Source organism: Stegodyphus dumicola, chromosome X2 (assembly GCF_044657685.1).
Source record: "Stegodyphus dumicola isolate Sdum_Otavi_A_Nest chromosome X2, ASM4465768v1".
NCBI classification, from domain to species: domain Eukaryota; kingdom Metazoa; phylum Arthropoda; class Arachnida; order Araneae; family Eresidae; genus Stegodyphus; species Stegodyphus dumicola.
In genome coordinates this window covers 195,631,562-195,658,811 of record NC_140781.1, presented here as the reverse complement: position 1 = coordinate 195,658,811, position 27,250 = coordinate 195,631,562, and the positions used below count along the sequence as shown (strand labels likewise).

The window sequence follows — 27,250 nt, the reverse complement described above, 5'->3', positions numbered from 1 at the left end:
AAATGAAGTTCCTCTATAGGACCGGGACTTCAGATATCTGAACGTCATTGTGCGCCCGAGTGCATTTTGCAATAAAGCCTAATATGCAAAAATGATTCCTGTAAATTCTACTTTTTTCGAAATATATGGATTATTGCGTAAATTATTCAGATGAGATTTTTATAATACAAACTGAAATCCCTATTATTTATAAATGAATTAAAAATTAAAGTAATTTAAAGTGGGATATTTAGTAGTAATAATTATGCTTCTTATATTGTTTCCACATAATAATGAAGTAGCAAACCTAATAATTTAAATGTCAGTGTTTATCATACCTTATTGCCGTACTTATGCATAAATCTTTAATTTGCTGTGTGAACCACATCTAAGCTTTGAATGAGCGTTGTAAGCATCACCTGTTTCATATACTAAAGTAAAATAACAAATAATACTCATTAAATAAAATTAACTCTCAAAGCATTCTATTCCATTATGCTTCATGGCACTGTGAAAACTTTTATGTGCTTTTAAAATTTCAAAGGAAATGTTCCGTTTGAGAGTATGAAATATGATATAGCGGGTGGTCAGCGACACTGAAACATATCATACACTCTTTTATATTAAAAGTGTCGCACAAAGGAGTTATCCGAATGGGACGAAATTCAGCATAGGAAATATATTGTCATGAATATGCAAATGAATAACTTTTGGCGGCCAATGATTTTCTAGCTGGAGCTCCAGCCCTTTGCAACGGAGACTCCGGATTGTGTATTAATGGAGGACATTTCAATTATTCGCGAACAGTACCAGAAGATGTCACCATTTGAGAGAGGAATTGCAACTGGACTAAAGGAAGCAAGATGGATTCAGGATCACTAGACATTTGGGTCGGATCGATGCTACCATTCGACGATGTTGGCAGGAATGTGTGAACCGTGGCTGTAGAGGGTAGCGGTGGACCAAAAAGTAAGGCACAATGCGAAAACAGAGGGATTGTCTCCTCAACCTCTGATGCACCCTTTCAACGATCCGAAGTGTAACAGGGATGACAGAGACTACAATCACGATTGATTGGCGAGTCAGTGAACGGGGCTGAAGTCATGGAGACCACTGCATCGACTGCCCCTCACAGCTTCACGCCGTCAAGTATGTTTCCAGTGGTGCCGTACGCATTCAACTTGAAACCTTGCGGACTGGAGTAGAATCGTTTTCAGGGATGAGTTCCACTCCGAAATGAGAACCGATGACCAACGAAGACAGGTCTGGACAGCGGTGGTATACTCACCTGACTGTCATGCACCAAATAGCCTCTCAACCAGGTCTGGGTCTCCTTACGAGTTAATGGTGTGGGGCGCCTCATACCATTTGATTCTCCCGATGTGTGAAATGAACACGAACCTGTTTCCCTTAGAAAATCCTCCACAGAGACATCCTTTCTCTTACGCAGATAGCTGTCGCGCGCTTTGTCATAACCGAATAAACCAGCATACTGTACAAATAAATATGAGGAAAAAATTTTCTGTTTTCACAAAAGCGAAAAGCCATTAACTCTAAAAAATTGAATTTCAATGAACCCTGAAAAAATACTTTTCTGAGTAATAAGCTCTTTTGCCAAACGTTTTTTGACAAACTGAGTTTTTTAACCTGTATTAACCATTCTTTTACGCGTTTTTTTTTTTTTTTTTCAAATTTTATTGATGTATTTATCATTTAATCTGAACTTTCAAGCTTTAGAGGAATACTTTCCTCATTTATCTCTACTCATTTCTATCATTCATATCATTTTCTGCAAAAGTATAAAGAAAAAAAAGAGAGAGAGAGAATACTTATATTACGTTCGTTTCTTTAATTAAATACTGCAAAGCGCAACAGAGCTATCTGCCTAAAGGGACGAATGTTTAGGATTTTCAAAGAACTGGCTTGTATTTGCGTAGGTCACACATTGGGAAAACCTCGAAAACACCCCTGCTGTCAACCCGTTCAAAGAATTCAATTTAGGTTAATGCCTTTATTAAGCGTTACAACTTGCGCACACATTAAAAAAAAAAAAAAATGTTACAGTTCTATTTCTCCCGTTCTACTGGACCGATTGTCGAAATTTAACTTGCGTTCTCTATGTCTCGAAAGCACAACTTAGGATATATATATATTCGATTTATATATAGCATTGTTCTAACATAGGTATTTTGAAACAAAATCGGACTTTTTCTGAAATAAAATACCATTTTTTCCCATATTTCGATTCTACTAGTCAAATTATGCCAAAATGCCAAGTTTTGTAAAAATCGCAGAAGTAGTTCTTAAAATATTATCTCTCAAAATTTTAGCTCCTCCATGTTAATTGAATTTGGTATATATTTATTAATATCTCTTTTTTATTAAGCTTATTTAATTCTTCCTTTCACATTTCGAAAGTTAGATTCCTTCCAAATAAAATTCCTTCATTTTTTTATGATTTATTTTTAAAATTTGTATTTTTAAATAATTATTATATATTTTTCGAGAAACATTTTGAATTGTAACCTATAAATTTTTGCCATCATCTCAAAGTAGATGTATTTCGAAGCATACTTTCAAAAAAATTAGAGTTTTTCATTCAAAATTTCCTAAGATATAAGTGAATTTACATATAAGTGCGTTTTGAAATTTGGCATATTTGTTATAAGCGATAATAATGCCAAATGTGGTTTACGAACTTTGTTAAAATTATTTGAAAGTATGAACGATGACTTTTTTTCAGCTCATCTACAATGAAAAAAAAGGAAAGGAAAATAGGTTGCTATAAATTAAGAAGTTCGCCAAGTGAACTACTGTTGGCGCAAACGGAAAAAATACCCCAAGATAAGTTTTTGAATTTCTCCATAAATTTCGCACCAAATTTTACAGAATGTAACATTTAGGCATAATTTAAGTCGTCGAATCGAAATATGGAAAAAACTTGGCATGTCATTTCAGAAAAAGTCCGGTTTTGTGTCAAAATACTTGTGTTATAGCAAAGCTATATATAAATCTAATATATATCCTAAGTCGCGCTTTTGAGACATGGAAAACGTAAGTTAAATTTCAACAATCGGTGCAGTAGAACGAGAGATATGGAATTGTCCCATTTTTTTCTGTGTGTGCAAGGTGTACATAAAATTTAAAATTCGTTTATTTCAAGAGACTATTAGTTTCAGCGTAATACCATGCTTTATCATTTGTAGCCTTACATAAATTTGATTTATAATTGCTTCATTCGTATAAACGCTATGTAAATTATAACGAGCTGAAATTTTTTTAACGTAAATGATAATAATTTTTCTGTCTCACTTCAGATTTTTATTATTTTAAATCATTATTAATTATATAAATTTTAGATTTGGTTTCATTAATTCATTAAGGAAAAGCACGCAAGTGTTATGTTCCTAAGTGAGGGAATACCTTTTAGGAGTACTTTCTAAAAGAAAATGGCTGGTATTAACATCACACGGGGAAAAGCTCCAAAATGCCCATTCGTCCAGGATTTGGACACGGTTCAAGCCAGGATCTAAACAGGATTCGAGCTGAACACGGTTCATGAGGATCTACCACGGTTGAGCTTGTCTCAGAATTAGTCGGAATGGTTTACCGTAAATATTCCACAACAAAATTCAGAAAGCTAAATCTTGCTTGTTGTTTCTATGGTACTAAACAATGCAAATACAACTCAGAAAAATGGAAAACATATTTTATCTTCACATTATAATCTTACAGAAATTAAGGTAATTAAGGTAAAGAAAATTAAGGTAAAGTGCTGATCAGCTTCATCCATCTAATAATAAGTCTTATCGTTTCATCAATAACAACAGATGAAACCAACCATGTGATTCATCCCTGTTAAGATTCCTTTGCTTCAAATGCATCTTTAAACCGCTTGTCTTCTCGGTTCATGTGAAACACGAGCGCACTGCTAATGGATAAATGCACTTCAGCACTTAATAACGGCCGAATAATAGATCTATGTGATTTAGTAATAGTTGGTGTAGCAGGTTTGATGTATTTAATATATTATTTTCATGCAGAGAAACAGTCACTTCTTAGATAGGATAAATTCAAATCCTTCTATATGCACTAGTAAGATGGTTTCATTTCTTTCAGAATAGGTTTTCAATCTCGAGAAGTTAGAATTACTTTAAGCTTTACTTACTTTTTAAAAAATAGATAAGATATTTTCTTATAATTTTAGGCTCAAAATATCATAAACTGTAGGCATTCCCTTGCGTTAACTCAGAAATTTGTGTAACAGATTTTCCAGAAGCCCTGAAACTTTCAATAAAATCTTTTTCGCGTTTACATAATTTTTCCTGCGCGTGACAACAAAATCACTGTACGTTGATCAAAACATATATTTAAAACTCTGAGAATCGGGGTCTGTTAGAAACATAATTTGCATACTTTTTTGCAAAAGAAAACATTCTGTGTAAATAAGTAGGAAATGGTCTGTTCCAGCGTTCTTGCTTAAAAAATTAATATATATATATTAAATAAAATTAGTATTTTGAATGTTTTTGCTCTTTTTTTTAGAAAGTATATATTTTCCTTTTTCCTTCAGTTAATTCAGTTAATATAAAAGCGATTCAGGTTTTCCATATAATTTTCTTCGGTTTCAAAAATTGTGAAGCTTTATGTTGTATATAATGTGATTAATTTATGTTGATGTCTGATAGGAATATATAAGACTTTCATTAAACTTCAAGGTTAGGTTAGGTTATGTTATTTAATTACGGCAAAGCCTCGAGGGCTATCTGTCTAAGGAAGGGGATGCCTTCGTGGAGGACTTTCTAAGGGAAACTGGCTCGTATACACGTTACACATGGGGAAAACTGCGAAAACACCCATGCAGCCAGCCCGTTCGCGGGATTCGGACCGAACTACCAGTGTTCAGCGACTTTACCGCTCGGCCGCTGATGGGAGCTTAAACTTCAAGGTCTTTTGACTTTTAGCTGTAAGGCTATGTCATTAATTTTCCTTACGCTTGAACCATTTAAGTGAATAGTCATAGAAAGAATTATTAAGTCATAGATCATTAAGTCATAGAAACCAACTACTTTATATACTTTGTCGAACAAGTATCATTTTCTTATACTGAAACTTAAGAAATTTCAATTGTTATCTCATTTTACTGTTATTTCCTTTTGAAAATTATATTAGATACAAAACACATAAAAGTATTCACTTAAATTAATATGTTTCTACATCTCATTGATAAGGAAAGAGTCCTTACTTTTAGAGATGTTTATCCAAATTAATATTCTTCATATAATTTTTAATTTATTGCAATTGTTACAGATATATTAATATCCTTCCAACAAATGTCCTTTTATTTTAAACTACTTTAAAGGTCACATGTAATTCTAAATAAGGTGCTGGTATTTCTTCAAGGTTTTTTTTTTTTTTTTTTTTTTTTTTTTTTTTTGAAAGCATTTTACGTCTATGTTTGGGAAATCATCATAGCGAGAAAGATAGGGTGCGAAGTGTTTATTAAAAACGTTGTATCTATGTTATATAGTAATACGTAATTTTAGTAATTAATTATTGAATAGTCGATAATATGTAATTGTTATTTTAGATAAAGTCGTTTGGTCTTACCATTTCCATTCTGTTTTTATACTTGTTATTGCAATAATAAGACAACAAAATTGTTTAATGAAAATGTTGCTAAAATATAGAAAAACCATGAGATCTCACGTATTAACGATATGATATGTGTTTATTTACAGGGAAGAGCTGATTGTGACTCCTTTCGCACAGATCTTGGCAAGTCTTAAAATTGTACGAAACAATTACATCACACTCACAAATGTTTCGCCAACTAAGTAAGTCTGAATACAAAACATTTTATTTATTTATATTATGCTGCAGTATGTATGCATTGATCTGCCAATAAAACGTCTGAAGAAAGAATGAAGAAATTAAGGGTTAAAAATGTTAAATTTATTAGCTTTGCAGACAACTATTGAAAATTAACTGCTCCTTACTAACTTGCGATATTTATCAGCAGAGTTTATCGAAAATTTTGCCTATGTTCTAATTAGAATTCAGTACGGTAGAATTTTAGAAAAATATCATTGTTGTGCTTTCTTTTGTGCTGTAGTAGTTGCATTTAAGGAACTCCGTTGAGAAGAAAAAAGGATATGTGTGTAATAGTCAAGAAGCAGCCGTTTTCTGGCTGAAGGACTAATTAAAAATTCGCAGTTAAAAGAAATAATTTACGACGCAGTTATTTTCTTGCTGAAGTACTAATTAAAATTGCAATCAAGAGAAAAAATTTCTACCTCATAGTAAAAGTATAGAAATTATTTTTCTAAACTTGTAGAGGAGAAAATATGAACAATTATTCAAAGCTCGCTTGAGAGAAAGCTCGGACTTTGCCATAATGTTGTTGCTTCATTGAAAGATTGTTTAGATTGTTAGAGAGGCATATATGCTTGGATTTTCAAATTAAATTGGACTTTGTTCAAAATTCTTCTTTTCTGTAAGGTAAAATTAAGGTATTATTAACTAGGGCAATTCTAAATATTATCTATAAATTCTATTATATGGACAAATATTTTTATCTAAAAGTTTAAGAAATTAACTAGAGGTGAATATGGGGCATTATTAAGAAAAGAACTACAGAACGAAATCAGTCACCGCTGAGTGTATAAAGGAATTTGCAAAAGATTACAAGCATTTTACTTCTAGCAACTGCAATAGTAATCAGTATTATTTCTGGCAATTCATTTGTTTACTTCCATTGAGATAAAACATTTTACCAATATCTTTAAGATATTAGGTCCAATTTTTGAGGAAATTCTTCTAGGCGAAGAAGTAAGGCTAAATATATCCCACCTCTGGCAGATCTTATGCCAAACGAATGGAAAAATTAAAATTTTAATTTAATTTTTCCATTTTTGACGGTAACAAATAAATGATGATGTTTAGGGTATAAAACTGCTACAATTTAATGACTTGAAAAGGGTTATTAAAGAAAATTCTCTCAAAGATACCAAATAAAAACATTCATAACGTTTTCAGTACAATTTCAATGTACTATCAAACGTTCTTGCATTAAACAAGTTCAAACGCTTGCGATAATTTACGCAGATTTATTTTTGTTCTCTTTTATTTAACTTACAAAATTGGGTTATTTCTTATTAAATAAACAATTTATAATAATTCAAAACGTGCATAATTTTTGCCGGCACCCTCCATGCATCAAAATATGTATATATACAGCACTTGTTTTTATTTCAAGCTTTGGTGTTCGTCAGATTTAAATGCATGATTAGCTTTGCTAACAACAATATAATTGTTTGAAAACTGCATCGCAAATGACAGAAATTGCTGGAAAAATCATCTAAATATTCCAGTGACGAGGAGATAACTTAGTTTTTTTTTCAGAAACGCGTTTAATCGGCATCGAGTTTTAAAATTACATGCGAAGTAAGTCATGATTCATTTATGCGAAATGAATTATTTGCATATTATGTTATGGGATAGCTAGAGGGTCGCGAAACTTTATGTCAGCAAACGCCGCATGTTAGAGTTCAGGTAAAATAAAGAGCCGCAAATAGATTTACCAAGGACCTCAACTACACATTTAATATAATCCTGAAAAGAAGTAAAAGGACTGTTAAGAGAAACTATAATAACAAAAAAAGAATTATTACATATATAATATTATTTATATATTTAATACAAATATAAAAAAGTAACTATTGCTTCACATGTGATTTAGAAAGCACGCTCCTATAATATAAAAATATTTAATTTTTGTTCAATGCCCTGAACATTTTTTCTTTTCTGAAAGAAAATAAAGCATCTTCCTCTGGTTTCCTTGGCCCACCAGCGGCCGAGCGGTAAAGTCGCTGAACACTGGTAGTTCGGTCCGAGGTTCGAATCCCGCGAACGGGCTGGCTGCATGGGCGTTTTCGTGGTTTTCCCCATGTGTAACGTGTATACGAGCCAGTTTCCCTTAGAAAGTCCTCCACGAAAGGCATCCCTCCCCTTAGGCAGATAGCCCTAGTGTGCTTTGCCATAATTAAATACACCAATAATTAAATACACACCTCTGGTTTCCAATACTTTTCCTGGCTCTAATTATGATTGTCACCTGTTATCAGTAGAACGTAGCTGAAACGAAAAGGAAACAGAGCTTTTTTCTAGTAAAGAAAATGTTTTAAATCTGAGTGAAAAATAATTCAGTTATTTCAAAACGTGAGGTAGCTACTTTTCTTTATTTTTGAACGGGAGAGACAGAAAATAGCACCGAGCGGAGAAACGCAATTCATTGTAATGAATTATTTAAAATAAATTTTCAATTTAATAGGACATTTTTCCCTTGCTCCCTTTTCCCTGATATTTTAAAAATCGATGTTACATACCATCTGGGGAATGGTAAATGTAACGTTAGTATCTAGCCGCTGTTAAAAAGATTTTTTTTTTTCAAAATCTGAAAGTGGCCGGTTTCCGAATCTGTAAGATTTGCCTACAGAATTGTGTTTCTTGAAGAGAAGGCATTCAAGGAAAACTGTGCATAGACGCCTAGCAGGGCAGACCTTTTAAGCTTGGCAACCAGTGGCATATATCCCCCTCAATAGATCGCAACACAGAGCCATGTTTTCATGAAAACAGGCTTATCATACTTGGATACAGCAAGACTGGGGCTACACCTTCTTCAGTGATGAATCGTGATTCAGTATACAGAGTGATCTGAGATTCGTCTGGAAAAGGCCTCGGGCCCGCAATCGTAACTTCAGCGTAAAAGAAATCGACAACAATCGCGGAATTTTTGTGTCGAGAAGCATCGAATTGGATGACCGCGCACCATTTCCAGGTCTTTTCCAGGAGCTATGACACCCAGTGCTACAAGGATTAGGCTACTGAACCTTATGCAAAGGTTTTTTCGGAAAGGTCTTGGAGAAAACTTTAATTTTATGAATGTGAGACTACACAGATCTAAACTGGTCGTTTATGTTCTGAAGGAGGAGGATATTCGCCGAATTTATATTCGTATTACTTACTTGTATTTTATCCTTACTTACTTGCGTTTTATTTATCCTTACTTACTTTGTATCCTTACTTGTATTTTATTCTTTTATTACCTTATTAATTTTTCAGTTTTTGTTTCTTTCAAATTCGTTAAATTATTCATGTACATTTAGCATTTTCGTCTTTTGTTCTTGCAAATTGTTCTTGCAAATTATTTTGATTTATTATTTATTCACTTGTTATTTATACTTACACTCTATCTAATTTTAATTGCTTGTGATTTAGGTTTATTATTATTATTATTATTATTATTTATATACTCTTTCGAAGTTCTGCGCAACTATGGGCCTCGGACAATTTTATTTTAGCCCTAATTCTGAAATAAATTCTCTGCCCCAGCTGTTATTTATGATTTTGTCATTCATTGACCAAGAATATTTTGCTTAAAGGTAATCAATAATATTATTTAGAGATCTGACATTTTTAAATCATTTCGTATATGCGCAGTGTTTAAATTGCCCCGGAGCCCACCGGAGCGCGGCTCCGGTACTTCTCAGTTTTTAAAATAAATTACAATTTTAGCCGTAGCTCTAAATAAGATGAGCTCCGATACTTCTTTTCATAAAACTGAACCACAATTTAAAGGGGGAACAAATTTAGAATTCCTAACGTTTTAGTTTAGCTATAAGCAGACCTTACAATACTCTATTTTCCTGGAAATATGAACTCATGAGAACATGAGACGTTCAACTAAAGTCCCCTCACTCACATGCGGAAACCTTTCCCTTTAAGAAGGGCAATAAATTTGGGGGAATTTGTTTTAGGAACGCGTAAATTTCTTGCCGTGCCATCGCATCTAGTGTATTGTTATCGATGCTCACAGTTAGTTATCCTCGCAGGAAGGAAAGTTTGTGTTCTTAATGTACGTTAAGTGACAGCGAGTACAATAAGAGTGAAATATTGAGATAAACTGCTCAAGCACGTCCTATACATAGTCTTCCCACAGTATTCACTAATGAGGGGGAGGAAGCGTAACCAGCAACTTTACATTCATCCTTAGGACTGCAAGACTCATTTTACCCCTGACACACATCTGCTTGATGGCAATAATTATATCAGCAAAGAGCCGCGGTCAAAGAAAACTTTCTCTCTCACCAAGATTCCCCTCACTTTTTGTTACCACCCACTCATACCCCCATTCTGTTTCGCCCTGGAATTTTCATCAACTGTACTTTAAGTATATTTAATTTTTGTGATGATAAAAGAACTGCCCCCTTACGACCAGAGCTTAAATTGGGCTGGAGCCCACCGGATTTCGGCTCCGGTGCTTCTTAATTTTTGTAATAAATCATAATTCTAGCCGAAGCGCACCGGAGCTGAAAATAAGAAGACTGCGGCACTTCTTTTATGTAATTGAATAACAATTTCAGTAGAAATTTTATCTCGAAAATTTTATTTTAACGACAAAATTATATTAAAAATCGCTTCTTAAATTTCAATTTATCTCTTTACATTTTATTTAATTTTAATTATTTAATTACTTCAATCTTTAAATTATTTCAATAAATAAAAATTAATTATATAATAATTATCAATCAAATTAATTAATTATGTAATAATTATTGATTAACTAACAATTTATAAACATTAATTAAATAGCTATAATTAATTTGATAATAATTAACTATTTAATTTTAAAATTATTAATGAGTTTAATAGTCATTTTTTTATTTATTTACTCTTGTTCCTCTTTGCTGACGGTTTTCCATAGGGCTCCGGCACTTCTAATCATAGAAATTAAGCCCCGTATATGCGAAATATTTGTTGATGAAATAAGAGAAAATGATCTCTCGATAACTGCGAGACAAAAAAAAGGCCTCATTTCTCTTTATTCCGATAGATGGTGCCACCAACTTTGATCCCCTCAAAACCGTGGCATTCACTTCAATTTTTGGTAGTTTTGTTTATATTTATTCATACCCGACTAGGTACGTTCAGAATTTGGTGGTTAGGCCTGGCTGCTTTTTTCGCAATAGGAAGTATACATACTGATTCTTTTCTCGTTTTACCAAGTCAATTTGATTTTTCTTTTACGATCAGTTGTTAGCACATAAAAGGTTGCTCACCGGTCTTAAGTGACCAAAGAGTAGTAAAAAGGCCTTAGTGCGATTTTACTGATTCTTTGCATCTATTTTTCCCTGATGACTTAACTGGTTTAAGGACTTGATCAACATGTCACTGGTCAAACTAATTTTCGCTCGATATGCGGAATTAACTTCCAAAGAGAAGGATTTACCTTCGACTGAGGATGAAAGAATTGATCTGGATTTTCTATTAAATCTTCTCCCTAACCTATCGGATAAAGTACGAGCAAGTCTGAACTCTACACGTGGCTTTGAACTAGGCTTAGCACAAGTCGGTTCTAACCGGTTAGCGCCTAATGAAATTGATTCCCATCATGCTGATGTCTCCCAACACGATATGCATTGGACTGCTATTACCAAAAGTACGAAACGTACTCTGAGCGATACTGAATCGGACCCTCCTGAAGTGCAAAACAAATTTGATGTTCTTGTGAACATAGCTGATGATGACTCCGAACTTACTGTCGAACAGTACAAGCACAGTACCAGACATGAAGGTGATGTTAGCTTGAAACGAAATTCCAAACCAAAGGCTCCCAAAAGTTTAAAAATCTCGCCTAGTCAGGACATAGGTAGTAAAATTACACAAACATTGAGTTCTGAGTTTGCGGTCAGCAGCCACAATAATGTGGCGCCATCTCGTGAAGGAACTGAGAAACAGGCTGCAGCGAGTAGGTCTGGAACCGAAAACGCAGCGCGACCACTCAGTTATCCAGATGAGGTCACGTGCCCGACTGGGCGAACTGACGCTCATATTCCCCAGGCTGGCGCAACTCAAATGTACACTATGGAGGAGAGACTTAGTGAAAATGCCACTAATGGTGAGGATAACAATAGTATGGACACGGACGCTAGTACGTCTACACAATATACAAGCTCAGATGAAAACATAGAAGCGGAATTTGTGAAAAAGTCACGGATACCACCCATAACTGTTAAAGTAGATTACCCTACTTGGAAAAACATAGCTAGGGCACTTAAACAGAGAAACATTGAGTTTAACTCTAATAAGAATAATAAAGGGATTAAAACTTTCATCAGAAACCCTGAACATTACAGGCAGACTGTTACTTTTTTAAAAGACACGAAAGTGGAACATCACTCTTTCACGCTTCCTGAGGATAAAGACATAAAAGTTGTGATAAGAGGTCTTTTAAGAGATACAGATACGGTAGAAATACAAGAGGAGTTAGAGGATTTAGGATACAAAGTTGAATCAGTTAAGCAACTTACGCGCAGAAGAAAAGGGAAGGTTATTAAACTCCCGCTATTTTTAGTTACTCTGCCTAAGAAACCCAAATCCAAAGATATACACAACGAAACTCACTTATGTGACCTAGGAATTAAAGTCGAAAATGATAAGGGTAGATCGGGCACGCTACAATGCTATAGGTGCCAAGGATTTCATCATACGCAAACTGGCTGTAACTATGCACCCAAGTGCGTGAGATGCGGAGAGGGACATTTGTCCTTTGAATGCCCTAATAAAAACTCTGACTTGCCACCATGTTGTGCGAACTGTAAACAATCTCACACCTCGAACTTTAGGGGTTGTGAGATGTTCCCTAAAAAGAAACAGGATAAGCCAAAAGTCTATACTAGTAGGGTTATAGAAAATAAATCATTTGCTCAAGCCCTGTCTACAGGTTTGTATGCAGACACGATCAAGGAAGCAAAAACTGTTTTTGCACACCTGGCCGAGCTTGTATCGGTCATTAAGAGCTCCGGCTTTCTTTTAACACAGCAAATAGGACAAAATGCACCTACTCATAAGGACAAAACTACCATAAATAAAGATCTTAATGGATAGGTACACCACACAAGGAGATCCCATAAAATTAGCATTCTGGAATGCTCATGCCATTCAGAACAAGTTGACGGAATTTTTAAACTTCCTTAACAATCACAATATTGATATTGCCCTTGTAACAGAGACTTTTGCCACGCCATGCGTGCGTATAAATTTGCCTAATTACCGCACATATAGGTGCGATCGTTTGAGTCACCGTGGTGGTGGGGCCGCAATTTATGTGCGAAACTCGCTACAGTCCTGTTTGATTAGCCAGGATAGAAACGACGGACATGAGATGGTCGCAGTCTCAGTGTACTTACCGCAATATGGTAATTTGAATTTCATTTCATGTTATAATCCGCCCAGGAAACTACTGACGGAAAGTGTTCTTTCCAAACTTCTCTCTGACAATAATAAGTATATCCTAACGGGTGATCTCAACGCAAAGCACTCCGAGTGGGGGTGCCGTAAAACTAACCAAAATGGTAAGGTCCTTTATGAATTTATAAATAATCACCCAGTTGCCTTGCATGTTACTGAGGAGTATACGTACAGACCACAGAACCCAAGAAATGCAGACCTTCTTGATATTCTTCTGACAAATACTTCAATCCCTATTTATACTGAAGTAAAGCACGAATTGACCATATACCGGTCATTGCTTACCTAGGCACTACTAAAGAGGCAGAAAATGAAATGATCCGCACGACTGACTGGAATAAGTTCCAGAAGTTTCTCAGTCAGAATCCGCCCATCTTTGATACTCTGAACTCGCGGAAAGATATAGATGATGCAGTTGATACCCTCACTGATTCAATCAATAATGCTATTGAAAATGCATCTAGACACGTGAGAAGAAATAATAACGCTGGCATTCTGCCACAGGAAATTAAAGAGATGATTAAGGACCGGAATAGGATGAGGAAAGCGTGGCACCTTACATGGAGCCCTCACGTTAAAAGAGATATGAACAAATTAAATAAATTAATTAAAAAGAAAATAGATGAGCATAAGAGAGATGTATGGGAGGAAAAAATTCAGAATCTTAGTCCGAATGATGGCACCCTCTGGACATTCATGCGTAACTTGAAAAGGCAGCGTACACGCAATAAGCCGATTTATACTGAAAATTCTGTTGCTCTCAATAATAAAGACAAATCGACGGTCCTTGCGGACCATTTAGAAGAGCAGTTTAGACCTAACATGACGCCCATGGACATTAATTTTGTCAATGAAGCATGCTACTTTGTTAGGGATTGGCTTAATGCCCACACTGCTAAGAGGTACATGGCCACTGCTACCCCCAGTGAGATCAAAGAAATCACAAAGAAGCTTAAAGTCAAAAAGGTCCCTGGCATAGACGGTATTAATAATCACGCACTTAGAAATCTGCCCTGCAATGTTGTGCCAAATTCACGAGTATTATCAATGCGTGTCTTAGTCAATGCTATTTTCCCACAAAATGGAAAACCGCAAAAGTTATTTTATTGCCTAAGCCCGGCAAGGATAACACTAAGCCAGATGGGTACAGGCCCATTAGCTTGCTTCCGGGACTAGGAAAGGTCTTTGAAAGATTAATCTACAGCAGATTGAAAAACTATATTGAATTACTGCCTCCAGAACAATTTGGTTTCCGGAGAAAGCTTTCAGCAACGAAGCAGCTGGTTCGGCTCGTCGAGTTTTGTGGGGATGCGCTTCACAAGAAACAAAATGTCGCCTTACTCATGCTAGACGTGGCGAAGGCATTCGACCGCGTCTGGCATGAGGGGCTTATTTATAAACTTATAAATCTCCCTATGGATAGAGAGCTGATTCAGCTAATTATGTCTTTCATCACTAATAGGAAATTCACTGTGGCTATTGGAAAGGACATCTCCAGTTTACGCACCATGAATGCAGGCGTCCCACAGGGGTCCATTTTAGGGCCCGTCCTGTATTTATTTTATGTTCATGACTTCCCTAGGGCTCACATTGGCAGAAATCACTTTCTTGGGTGCTATGCGGACGATACGGCATTAGCCGTAAAGTCCGCAAACGCACACCATGCAATCAAGAAATTACAGGAGCTTCTACCAGTGGTAGAAAAGTGGTGTACGACTTGGAGAATTGCTATTAATGCCAGCAAGTCGCAATTATTATTGATAAGGAGGAAAAATACACAGTTGACAATTAATAGCAAGCTCTTCTTATTCTCTGAAGAGATTCCTGGAGTTAGTAAGGCGAAATATTTAGGAGTAATGCTAAATGAAAGATTAAAATGCGGAGATCATATAACAGAGGTCAGAAGAAAAATTTTCACTGTTGTAAATAGTTTCATCCCTATATTGGGTAATTATTCTAGCTTAGACCTCAGGAAAAAGAGGCTAGTTTATATCACGGCAATTAGGCCATTGATGACTTATGCGTCGCCGGCCTGGTGCACGGCTACCAAGGAGGATATAAAAAGACTTCAAATCATGCAAAACAAAGTCTTAAGGCTTATCACCCATGCTCACTTTTTTGTGAGCAATGCTACACTGCACTGTGACTTAAAACTGGACACTCTAGAAGAGCACCTGAATAAGATCAACAGAAAATTCTTCACGAAAGCTCTGAACTGTGACCATATGAGAAATTTTGATATCTTTACCTACGAAATATTGAATGAGGACGCCAAACTGCGCCCACTTGCGGCCCACCTTATCAGGGACCCGAACTTTCCCACCTAGTGCCCAATGTGTTTATTAGCATTCTTAATTTTGTATCTTACTCATTTATTGTACTTCACATTCTACACTCATTTTATGACTCCCACTTAGTCACGCCTTTACCGGGCCGGTTACTTGCTAGTGAGCTTTTGCTTTGCTGGTCTTCCTATTCTTTATCCGTCTTTCTCCTCCTTACTTCGGACATTATGTGAAGATAATTCTATGTTATTGTGCCCATCCGGCATAAATTTGATTGAGCCAGATAAACTACTGATCTCAGTGGTATTCTGGCTATAAGTTATCAGTCAGTCAGTCAGTCACGTGACGTTGGTCACACCCCTTCTACACTTCAGCTATCCTGCACCGCCCAGCTCATGCATTTCTTTACTTTCAGCGCTCCTCGTGGCAACTACATTATGACTGCTGGAACACAGCACGTAATTCTACGTGCTAATTGCGGCATTAAGTGGAACATGGAACATTGCGTCACTTTTTTCCTAGCTTCCACCTTGCTAATAACTCCTCGCTTCGCTTTCCCGTCTAAAACTGTCTGCGTCTTCCTCGCTTCGTTTTTCAGAATCAATGTACATCGAAATTTATCATATTTAATTATGATTGAATAAGTGTGTGCCAAATTAATTGGATATGTGTGAAAATAAAGACTGGAAATTCTTCAAGTTCATGTTTTATTATCTTCATTTGTAAGCCTTCACCCTCAGCTACTACGACTGCAAGTTAATTCCTCTTCTATGTTTTAAAAATATTACATATATATTTATAATTTAATAGAGAATATATAAATCAGAATATATATTTTCTTTATAAGTTTTAAAATTTTTCTTCTTATTTTTCTCTCAGTATATATAAAGAAATACTTTTCAAAATGACAAAAAAAATAAATAAATAAATAAATAAATAAAATCCAGCGCAGTGGATGCAAAGTTAATATTTAATTAAATAAAACTATGGAGAATATAAGGGAAATTATTTCTTAGGAAATTCGAAGTGAAATTTAGAATGCAAATATACACTATTGAGGTAAAAATAATTGGCAACTCAGAAAGCAATTAAGAAAGCTAATGTGAACCAATGTGGTAATAATTAATTGGAATTTATAAATATATACACTGAACTGTCAATTAAAATGTAAAAGAGAAGAATGAAACAAGATAATTATTGCTGATTCCATAAAAAGATCTCTCCGTAAAACCATCGACAATTCATGAAAAACGCGCTTTGTCATCTCGCATGTCTGAAAAAACCCCTCTTCAAGTTTACACTTCCGTTAAACTTTAGAATACCCAAATTACATCTTATCGATATAGACATGCGAGATAATTTCCCGACGAGCAGACAGACTATTGATAACAACAAAATTCAAAAATAAATAGAGTAGTCATACAGAACAATACTAAAAATAAGAAACATGCAAAAAATTTAAATGATAAGCAAATAAAAAGAAATGAACTAATTGGTTATTAATACGCGTAAAAATATTTTACAAATAAATATGTTATTAAATAAAATATAATATATATACAAAAAGAAACATAATAAGAGGTCAAAATTAAAAGCAAAATTTTTATACCCATCTTGCGCTATAGCTGCTGGATTGAAATAAAATAGACTTAAAAAATCTCAAGTTAATTTTACCTTTAGATTCGTAAAATATATATATATATTATTTAATGTTGTTGCACGTCAGGTGCTGTTATCGTTTAAAAATGTTAAATAGTTATTTTGCATACTCGCACGTATATTTCCTTAAAGGTTTCACCATTTCAGTAATTTATGTAGCGAATAGGAAGAAGTCATAAAAATCCCTTTTTAAAATCAGTTATACCTCAAATAATATTTGTAAATATTCATTTAACTTAGAAAACATTTATGTGAAAGGATAAGTGTCTCGACCTTCACTACTACGGAGAGAAAAAGAGCACAGAATTTCCTTTCCAAAATATATTTTTGCTTCAGAATATTGAATGTTAACGCATTTTGAGTAATACTTTGAAAACAGGAGGAAGACGTAGTAATGCGGACCTTTATGCTCAGAATCAATATATTAGGTTTTATGAGCAACGTGCTCTGCATGCTCTAACCTATATTTATTTAGAACAGCGAATGCCTTGGTATAACTAAAAGCAAATAAGACTGATTTCAGTTTTTGATAAAAGAGCTCTGCAACAAGGGTAATTGGTAATTTATTTTTTTCCTAAGTAGGACTTCTATTAAATTACATACCATTCTTGGAAAAAACACATGTGTAATTTAATTATTTATTCAAAATTATGTTTTCTCCTCTCTCTCTGTCTGATATATCGGGATGCTGCGAGTTAGGCACGTTAAACTATATTTTCAGTTTGTAACTTCAGTGAAAGATGTTCCTTTTTCTGCCTTTTTATGCATATTTTCCATTACACGGCTGAATGCGTTTTAGTGTTGTCATGTTTCTCGTGTTTCTGTAAACGTTTTTGTGTTCAAAACAATAAGGAGCTGTTGTTGGAAATAAAGAATAATCTCACGAAGCTAAGCCAAATTAGCATTCCGTTGTTTGAAAAGAAAGAGTCTTTTAGTATACTGTTTCATTCTTCTATTTGATAAATGTGAATGAGTTTAGGAAAAAAGATTAATAGATTGCGCGTTAGCTTCTTGGAAAAAAAATTGCAAGGAAGGTTCAAAAATGGTGAAACTAAAGCATTTGCATAAAAATAATAATACGAAATTTTCTGAGAAGGTTTCACTTTTTCCCATTTCATTTTGGTTATATTTGCTGTTTCCTAACGCATGAGTGCATAAATATACATAATCTGTAAAGAAAAACTTTAACGAATTTCAAAATCTCTTTAAAAAGGACTTAAAAAGTAAAATCCTGCGCTATTGCTGCAAAGGTAAAATTTAATTTGACAGAGAATATATAAATAAATTACCTCCTATGAAACGTGAAGTCAAAATTTAGGTAGCAAATGAGTACTATTGTGGAAATTATTAATTGGAATTAGTAAACAATTAACCTGGAATTATTGAAATTGTAAATTAAAATACAAAAAAAAAAAAAAAAAAGAATAAAACAAGTGAATTATGACTGATTCCATAGAGATATCCCAACTTATTAAAGGGAATTAGAACCTCTCCATATAACCATCAACAATTCACGAGAAACGCGTTTCATCATTTCATATTGAGAAACGCATTTCATATCGGAAAATTATTTTACGTATCTGAACGTTTAAGATTTAAATTCGGATTTTATAAAATTGAGTAAAAATGTAAAATTACAATAGAGATTTTGTTCAGATATGCCAAATGACAAAACGCGTTTCTCATGAATTGTTGATAATTGTAGAAAGATTCCCATTCCCTTTGATAAGTCGAGATTTATCTACGTAATCAGCAATAGTTCTTTTGTTTCATTCTTTAGATTTGCATTTTAATTCACGATTCCAGTGCAATTATTTACTAATACCAATTAATTATTTTCACAATAATACACATTTTCTATCGAAATTTCACTTCACATTTCATAGCAGATAATTTTTAATTTATAAATTCTCTGTTAGGTGTGTGTGTATATGTATATATACACACTGACGAGTAGAAACATTATGATTATCCCAACAGTTTTCTATGAACTCTTCTGAATGACGAGGAGAGCACCTGACTAAGTGGGAATGGCATTTAACTGCTGCTGGAGAAGGTAAGGAACCATTCTTGCACTTGCTTTTGTAAGTGATGGGAAAAGCTGCTGATCTAAGAGAATTTGATAGAGGGTAGATTGTAATGGCCCGAAGACTCGGAACGAGTATCTCCGAAACTGCACGATTGGCAGGTTGTTTACGATCTGCCGTTGTTAGTATTTATGCAAAGTGGTTAAATGACTGTGAAACCAGCATTAGACGTCAACGTGTTGGAGACGTCCATGCCTCAATATAATAAAAGGACGTCGGAGACTGTCCCCCTTGGTACAGCAAAATCTGCGCCAGATAGTGGCTCAGCTGACAGTCCAATACAGTGCAGGTCCAAGTGAAGTCTTTCGGAACACACAGTTCAGCGGACACTGATGGACTGCACAGCCGATGTTCCACTCGTGTGCCTCTGCTTACCAAGCGTCATTGTGAACTACCCCTATAGTAGGCTCGTGAACATCGACACTGGACCATGGATAAGTGGAAGACAGTTGCTGATCGGATAAATCACAATTTCTCATTCATCATGTCGATGGTCTTGTCAGGGAACGATGTCTTCCAAGCGAATAGTTGCTCCCCCCCTATACAACGCCGCATGTCACAAAGCTCGCATTGTGTTGGAGTGTTTCGAGGAGCAAAAGTATGAATTCCAATTAATATCCTGGCCACCTAACTCGTTGGATCGTAACCCCATAGAACACAATTGGGATATCATGCAGAGGTAGCTCAGAGCTCAAACACCACCATGTCGGTATATCTCGACTTTGCGTGACCGCTGTTTAGACATTTAGTACAACCTGACTCCAGTCCGCTATCAAGAACTTGTGGCACCCACGCCAAGTCTAGTTGCAGCTGTATTGCAGGTCAAACGTCGCGCAGATATATATATCCATATATATATATATAGAGAGAGAGAATGGAATAAGTGTAATAGTAATATCACCGAAAGCGGTAAGCTGCCTAATTAAAGAAGACACCGAAAATCAATCAACATGAAGCGCAAACCTGAAATCCATTTTGAGCCAAATACAAATTAAAATAAAAATCGAAACAAAAAAATTAAATAACTAACTTTAATAACAAGTTTCTCTCTATATATATATACATATATATACTATATATAGATAGATAGGTGATATAATTCTTTGGAGTTTCTTCACCCTTAAAAATTGACTTCTTTATTTCTTCTAAATATACACTTTACTCTAAATCACTCAGTTATTTAAATTTGAAAAACCCAACGACAAGAGAATTTCTTAACATGAAATGTGAATGTTCATAAAAGGATTATATAATACATGTTGTATCTAAAATGTAAGAGTTTTACATCCAATGACTTTCATATTTTAATTTTATTAACATAACGATTGCTTTTACTGATGAGTGGATATAATTTCTAGCAAACAGAAGAAAGTCTGTGGAAGCCCAGGGAATAGTGCACCAGTACCCAAAGCAAATCTTACAGGTAAGTTGTTGCTCTATTTTTCCTGTCTTTAATACACTTTTCAAAAGCGAATTTGAAAATTTTAGACTCTTTCGCTCTCTCTCAGTTTTAAGTTTTGCACAAGTGATATTCTAATTAAAAACAATATTTTCTGTTGAAAGTGTATTGCGAAATTTTGAGTACTGTTTTTAATTTTCCATAACTTAAATTCAAAGCGTAGATGGGAAATACCTTTACGGCCGGTTAAGCTAGTTGGGACCCCCTAGCGATAAAATTTGTGGGACCCTTAAGAAAATATTTTCATACTTATATGCTTGAAACGCAGTTAGTGCTAAGGTGCATAATATAATTAAATACATGTAATTAATCAGCATCATTATTACTGAAACATTTTGCGAAAGTTAATAACACATTACGGGGTTACGGCAAAGTTGCATTCCGCAAAGTTAATTTTCTATGGAATGAACGGGCTAAGCATAGGACAATGTCTGACGGAAGTCATTAAACGATTCGCGGTAAGGAGTGCAATGTTTTTCAATACCTTTTCTAAAATGGCCTCTTCTTTCTCCATTACAAAATGAGACATTTCCTGTACTTTTTTAACAATTCGTGTAACTTTGGGTATAGTCTTTATCTTTTTTACATCACTTCTTTCACCTTCGGCTGGTGTTACAAAGTTATCCAATTCTTCATTTGTTATTTCAGGATCGCTATTCTCGACTAATTCTTTGATTTCTCCTTTGCCGCTTATTGCTTTCGCAAATTTGTACAATTCCCTTTGCTTCACTTTCAATGGATGGAAATCCTTTAAAACTGTTGACGGCTTCTGGCCAGGGTTGGTGCCAGCAAGTATTCATTGTTGATGATTTCACTTGCTCCCTTGTGAATTTAATCGTTTCTATGCAGTGCCTTATGTTGAATTGCTTCCAAAATGCTATTAGTGGGTCGTGCTTTCCTTCATCTACTCTTTATTTGCAGAGATGTAAACATGAGTGATATAATATGCTTTGGATGTTTTTGTGATTCCTTAATCCAGTGGTTGGATTAAGGACGTGGAGTTTGGAGGAAGGGATGAAAACATTCTTTTATATGCTTGTAACCAATTTTTAATGCAAGTGTGTCTCGTGCCCACCATCTAGTGTCGAATTTTTTTTCCCTTTAAAATAGTTTCAACTTTCTGCTCAAACGTTTCCAGTGATGAGGGTATACAGAGAAAAAAGCAAATAATTTTGCACAAACATAAAATACCGAACAGCGGTGCTGCTAATTTCCAGAACAGCTGCAATATCCAATCAATTTAAAGAATGATTAGTGCAAGATATATGTTTAGATCGCACTTGGACTGCAATATTGAATATGAGCTTACAATGTTGAACAACTTCCTAACAGGTTTTCTGCTTTATCATATTTTTGCCTTCTACAAAGCTTAATATCGATGCCTATGCTAAAGCAAGGAATACCAGTTGTTCCAGAAAGGGTGTTGTATGCTCTTTAATTGGTATAATTTTTCTAAACCTTTCTTTTACATTCCCACTTTCCAAAACGTACCTTATAACTAATGTCAATCGATCAGTGTCCGAAAGTATAAGTGGAATATAAGGGAGAGTCGAAAGTAAGGCTGTAGTACGTTGCTGATTTACTTTCTTCTCTTATATATGTTATTAAATATTTGTTAACGAGGATGATGAATTACTTAAAAAATACAACAAATAACTTGCATTTCCTTGGCCTCGATTGCCGTATTTTTGAATGCAGTTTCAAAACACTGAACTACTCCAAAGCATGTGAAAAGTTTCCTTTCCCGTTTCAGTTTCGATTTTCCTCATGACCACAAATGCAAACCCTAATCGACTTGATAACTTTATAGTTGATATAGTTCTTTCCAATAATTTTCTTCGTAATTCCAATAAATTCAAATAAAATGTATATTTAAAAGATTACATATAATATTAAGGAAGGGTCGAAAATATTCTCACCAAGAAACTTCAAATTTAATATTAATTATTCGCGCTATAAATTCAAGAAAATTTGGACATTTTGGTCAAAATCAGTTGTTGGCAAAGGAGAATTTTAGATTTTGTCGCTTTGTTTCAGAATATAATAATAGAATTTTAATGGCAGAATGAAGTTTTAATGGATGAAATGCTAATTTTAATATGTTGGTTTAATAAAAAGTCTAGATCAGAATGTGTCAAATAGCAGAGTTTCCTCATTATGAAAATCGAGGGAATTTTACAATAAGATAATGGAATTTACATTCATTCTCTGTTTAAGAAATTCATCCGCATATAAAGTAATAGTGCACTTCATAAAACAAAATTGAGCTCCATGAGAAAACCAATACTTTTATAGAGGCTTCCCAACTAAGCTACTAACTGAATTTGTTAGGCACTTTATATCGGAGCAACATTGGGAAGCCTTTTGCCTTCGTTATATACTGAATAGAAATCGCAGTATCGTTCTGAAAGTGATTCAAGTGAAAGGACCTTAGCCATAATACTGCTAATAGGAGAAAATAATGATTAACATATTTGCGGTGCGCATGCTTATATCGATATATTTCAAAATAGCAAATAAATTCATATGATAAAAAGTAGTTTTCGTAAATGGATACACGTGTAAAGAATTACATTTGCATCGAAAAAAATTACAGTCTAATATTTCATATTATACTTTATGAGTCTACACATAGCATTTGTTATAACCTAGTTCTCTTGCAATGTTAAACTTCCGTGTTTATCAAAATGTGCAAAAAATACTCTTATAGTCATAAATGTTAACTCGTACCTAAGTTATGCAAGAAAATAAATTTAAAAAAGTGTAATTTTGTATAAGGAATAGGTATTAAATTCGTACATATGCATAATATATTAACTAAGTAGGGTTTACTAAAATTCTTATTTTTAGCAAATGACACCATTAAAATACAAGCTAGCAGAAAAATCCTACAAATATTTATTTTCCCTTTAAAAAAATGACCCTCACTCTTACCATTTAATAAAACTCAAACCGTTATTGTTAAAATGCAATTCAAAAATACAGAAATATGTAAACTAGTGATTGCCAAATAGTTTCCCATCGATTCCATAAGTTTAAAAACTCTTTTACGCATTAAAATATAAATATTTACAGATATTTTCCTACCTAGTGGATGGAAAAATCTTACAGCGAAGCTGTTTTTGTCGTATGATTGCCACGTGTATTAAAATGCTTTTATATTTCAAAACTAACAAATCCTATACTTCGACTATACATTAGCAGTCTTGTCTTCTAACCGCAAAACCACCCGTAGAAGTAATTGATTAGGATTTTAGCAGATGAAACAAAAAGGTGTAATTAAGACACAATATAACCAAAAAGGTGTAGCATTATGTTTAGTAATGAAAGTTTAATAATAATAATTAGTTTAACTAATGAAATGGTGATTAATTCAATCTCCTTTCTGCCTCTTTTCGCCACGAGGTTCACTCATTCCAGAATTTATACAGATTTGAATGGCAAGAAATTTTACTATAAGGTTTAGAGGATTTACTCATAAGAGCGCGAGAGTTTGGTCTGGGGTCTGCTACTTTGCCGATCGAAGAAAAAGTCTGCTAGCAATACCAGTGCTGGCTTTCCTGTGAGTTTTGTTGACTGAGGTTAGATCCTATTTAGGTAAATGTGCGTTTGAATTTCTATCGCGGTCTAGCTAAAGCGTGTAGCCTCTGCTGTGGTTAGATTAAAATTGTTGGACTCGGAGAACTTGTTAAAAAGATCTTGTGTTGAAGACAGGTAGCCTGGTAATTTTATATTTGTATATTTTAACTTAATCTTTCACAAGTGATGAAATAGAATGAATGTGAAATATTTTTATTCTATGCCTGTTTTCTGGTTAGAACCACAAGAATTTCTTCCCTGCAGTGACTTCAATTCTATATGCTAAATTAAGCAGTCCCAGTATGTTGTTCAAAATATGAAAGGTCCGTAATGAATTTAATTAGGAAACACTGATGCACATAACGTAGTTATTACAAAATGTTCTATAGTTTACTTTGTATTTTGATGAAAGTTGTAAAGTACATTTAGAAGAGTCATTTATAACAAAAGTACATAATATGTCTCGTCTTAAATACCATTTACACAGGATGTTCTCATATTTTTAGGCGATTTTCATTATCTTTATAGAAACGCTTGCGTTTTGAATGTTCTATTTGATGACCATTATTCTTAACTATCTTTCTGCACCGTAATTTCTCAGACAATAAAGTATTTTGTAGTATCAGAAGAGGTATTTTATCCCATTCCGTTTGGACAGCTTTCCAAAGCCCAAGGAGAGTTGTAGGTCAACGTTTGGACAACCCGCTTTTTAAAATGTCCAAAAGCCCAAAGATCCATGGGTGATACATCAAGAGGTTTAGTGACGATATGAATGAAGATTAGTGGCCTTGATGCCCATTTCTTGCTCCTTGTCTTTCAAAAAATGAACAATGGATTTTGACGTGTGGTCGCTTGCTTTGTCTTGATTAGTTCTACTGACTAATGCACTGTATGTTACAAGAAGGTATGTCATATTAGAAAACTGGGTTTAAAATATGTTCCGGGTAATATTTGGAGTTTATATTAACATTTATCTCCACTCTCTTTATTTTTAATTTGCCGCTATATGAAAAACCAGGAATTATCATAAATCTCTTTGAAAATCTTTCTTTAGATCTTTGAACCATGATTTAAGAATTTTTTTCCCTCTTTGATGATAATAAATGGATCTCTTTTTATAGCAGTTATTTTAATATACCCGAGATTCATCTATTGTGACAATATTTTTCATTTTTGCCCGGATAAATGTTTCTCATATAGAATTCTGCAGGGCTTTCCGCGTTCGGCGGTATGTCGTGGAGAAAGACAATTCACATTATGTTTTTTCGTCTTTTTAAGATTCAGATCAACATGATACTTTATTTACAGATTACACCAAGCGTTTTTATGATTTTGCAACTGTCCTTTGACTTGGCGGATTTTCTGTAAACATTAAAGATCTTACCTTTCGAACATTCGAAACATTCCATTTTTTCCCCTTGGATATATGTATTTGGAACATTTTTCCACTTGAAGCTAAACCTTGACGTTTCTTTCCTTTTTTGATGACAATATTCTCTATAGTAACTTTAGATAACGCAAAACCATGGCTTTTATAGTTTTTTTAATAACTAAATATGAATAATATTCTTCGGAAAGAGCATAAAAACAGCCTTCCATCCATTGCTTCTTTAAAAGCTACATTTTGTGTGAAAGCAAACTTGTCAAGTATCAGACGATAATTTATACTTTCAAAAATAAATATAGATGCAGTTAAAAAATTTCCAAGCAGACGATATTTTTTATAGCAAAGAAAAATAGTCTAAAAAATCTACTAACAGTCTCTGTTTTAACTATTCTTATAAGGTATTTCTCCAACTTCCCTAGCGTGCCTTCGTGGTGTAACGGTAGCACGCTGGGCCGGTATTCCAGAGGTCCGTGGTTCGATTCCCCGCGAAGGCGGTTGCATATTTTTCATCTTTTCTGCTTCCAATTAACCTAAATACTCTACAAGTGGCACCCGAACTACAAAGGGTTGTGGATGATGATTTTCCACACCCAGGATTTGGCGACTTGGTCCCCCAAAACCCTAGTCTCCCTTTAAAAAGAGCAGTATAGAAAGTATTTCTCCCACTTCCTTAGTGTGCCTTCGTAGTGTAACGGTAGCACCCTGGGCCGGTATTCCAGAGGTCTGTGGTTCGATTCCCGGCGAAGGCGGTTGCATATTTTTCATCTTTTCTGCTTCCAATTAACCTAATGACTCTACATTCTAACAGTAGAAAAGTTCATAAACTTGCTACAAAATATTATTAAAAACCAAATATTGTTTTTATATGAGTCACTTTGGAACAGATAACCCTATGAACTACAGTTTCATTTTATTAAATTCAGGTTTGGCTTTCATCTTAAATGAAAATATTAAGACCAGAAAGGAATTTTTTAGTATTATTATTAGAAGCTAAATTGCAACAGCTTTTAAGTCTGAAAATTGGGAAACATTGATTTCCTTGCAAAATACGGTAATTTTTAAATTATAATTAATCTTCACAAAATGATAATTTTTAAAATAGTGTTTAAACGGAAATGCTATTTCATTGACGAAATGTATTCGAACATTAGTTATATAAATGCTTATACTTACCATTTTAACAAAAGTGGAATAGCAATAATGAATTTCATAATATACATTAACAAAGATGATATAACACAGATACAATGCACAGCTCAGCCTACACTGATGTAGTGGATCCGAATAGTGAAGACAGCAAGCACTGTTTCGATACGCAACAGCCACATGACAGAAGTAGGATTTATTGTCATTGAGGCTTATGCATAATGCCGTAAAATTTAGTTCAAAAAATGAAGAAAGTCTTTAACTATTTACTGGTTCATCAACAGCTGTCAGTAAAAGATGTTTGGAGATGCTGTCAAACATTTTACAGCATTTCACAGCTGCTACTTCTAGCATCTGA

General features: G+C 34.3%; 1 protein-coding gene across 8 annotated transcripts in view; it reads left to right on the top strand.

The window, feature by feature from the left end:
• The window catches only part of LOC118198261 (3',5'-cyclic-AMP phosphodiesterase 4C-like), a 539,317-nt gene that overhangs the window by 462,294 nt on the left and 49,773 nt on the right, over positions 1 to 27,250 (top strand). For all 8 annotated transcript variants that reach the window (XM_085809228.1, XM_085809230.1, XM_085809226.1 and 5 more), the window contains 2 exons: positions 5,721 to 5,816; positions 20,680 to 20,744. In XM_085809228.1, the coding sequence (XP_085665354.1) occupies positions 5,721 to 5,816; positions 20,680 to 20,744 (161 nt within the window). The remainder of the gene's footprint in view (positions 1 to 5,720; positions 5,817 to 20,679; positions 20,745 to 27,250) is intronic.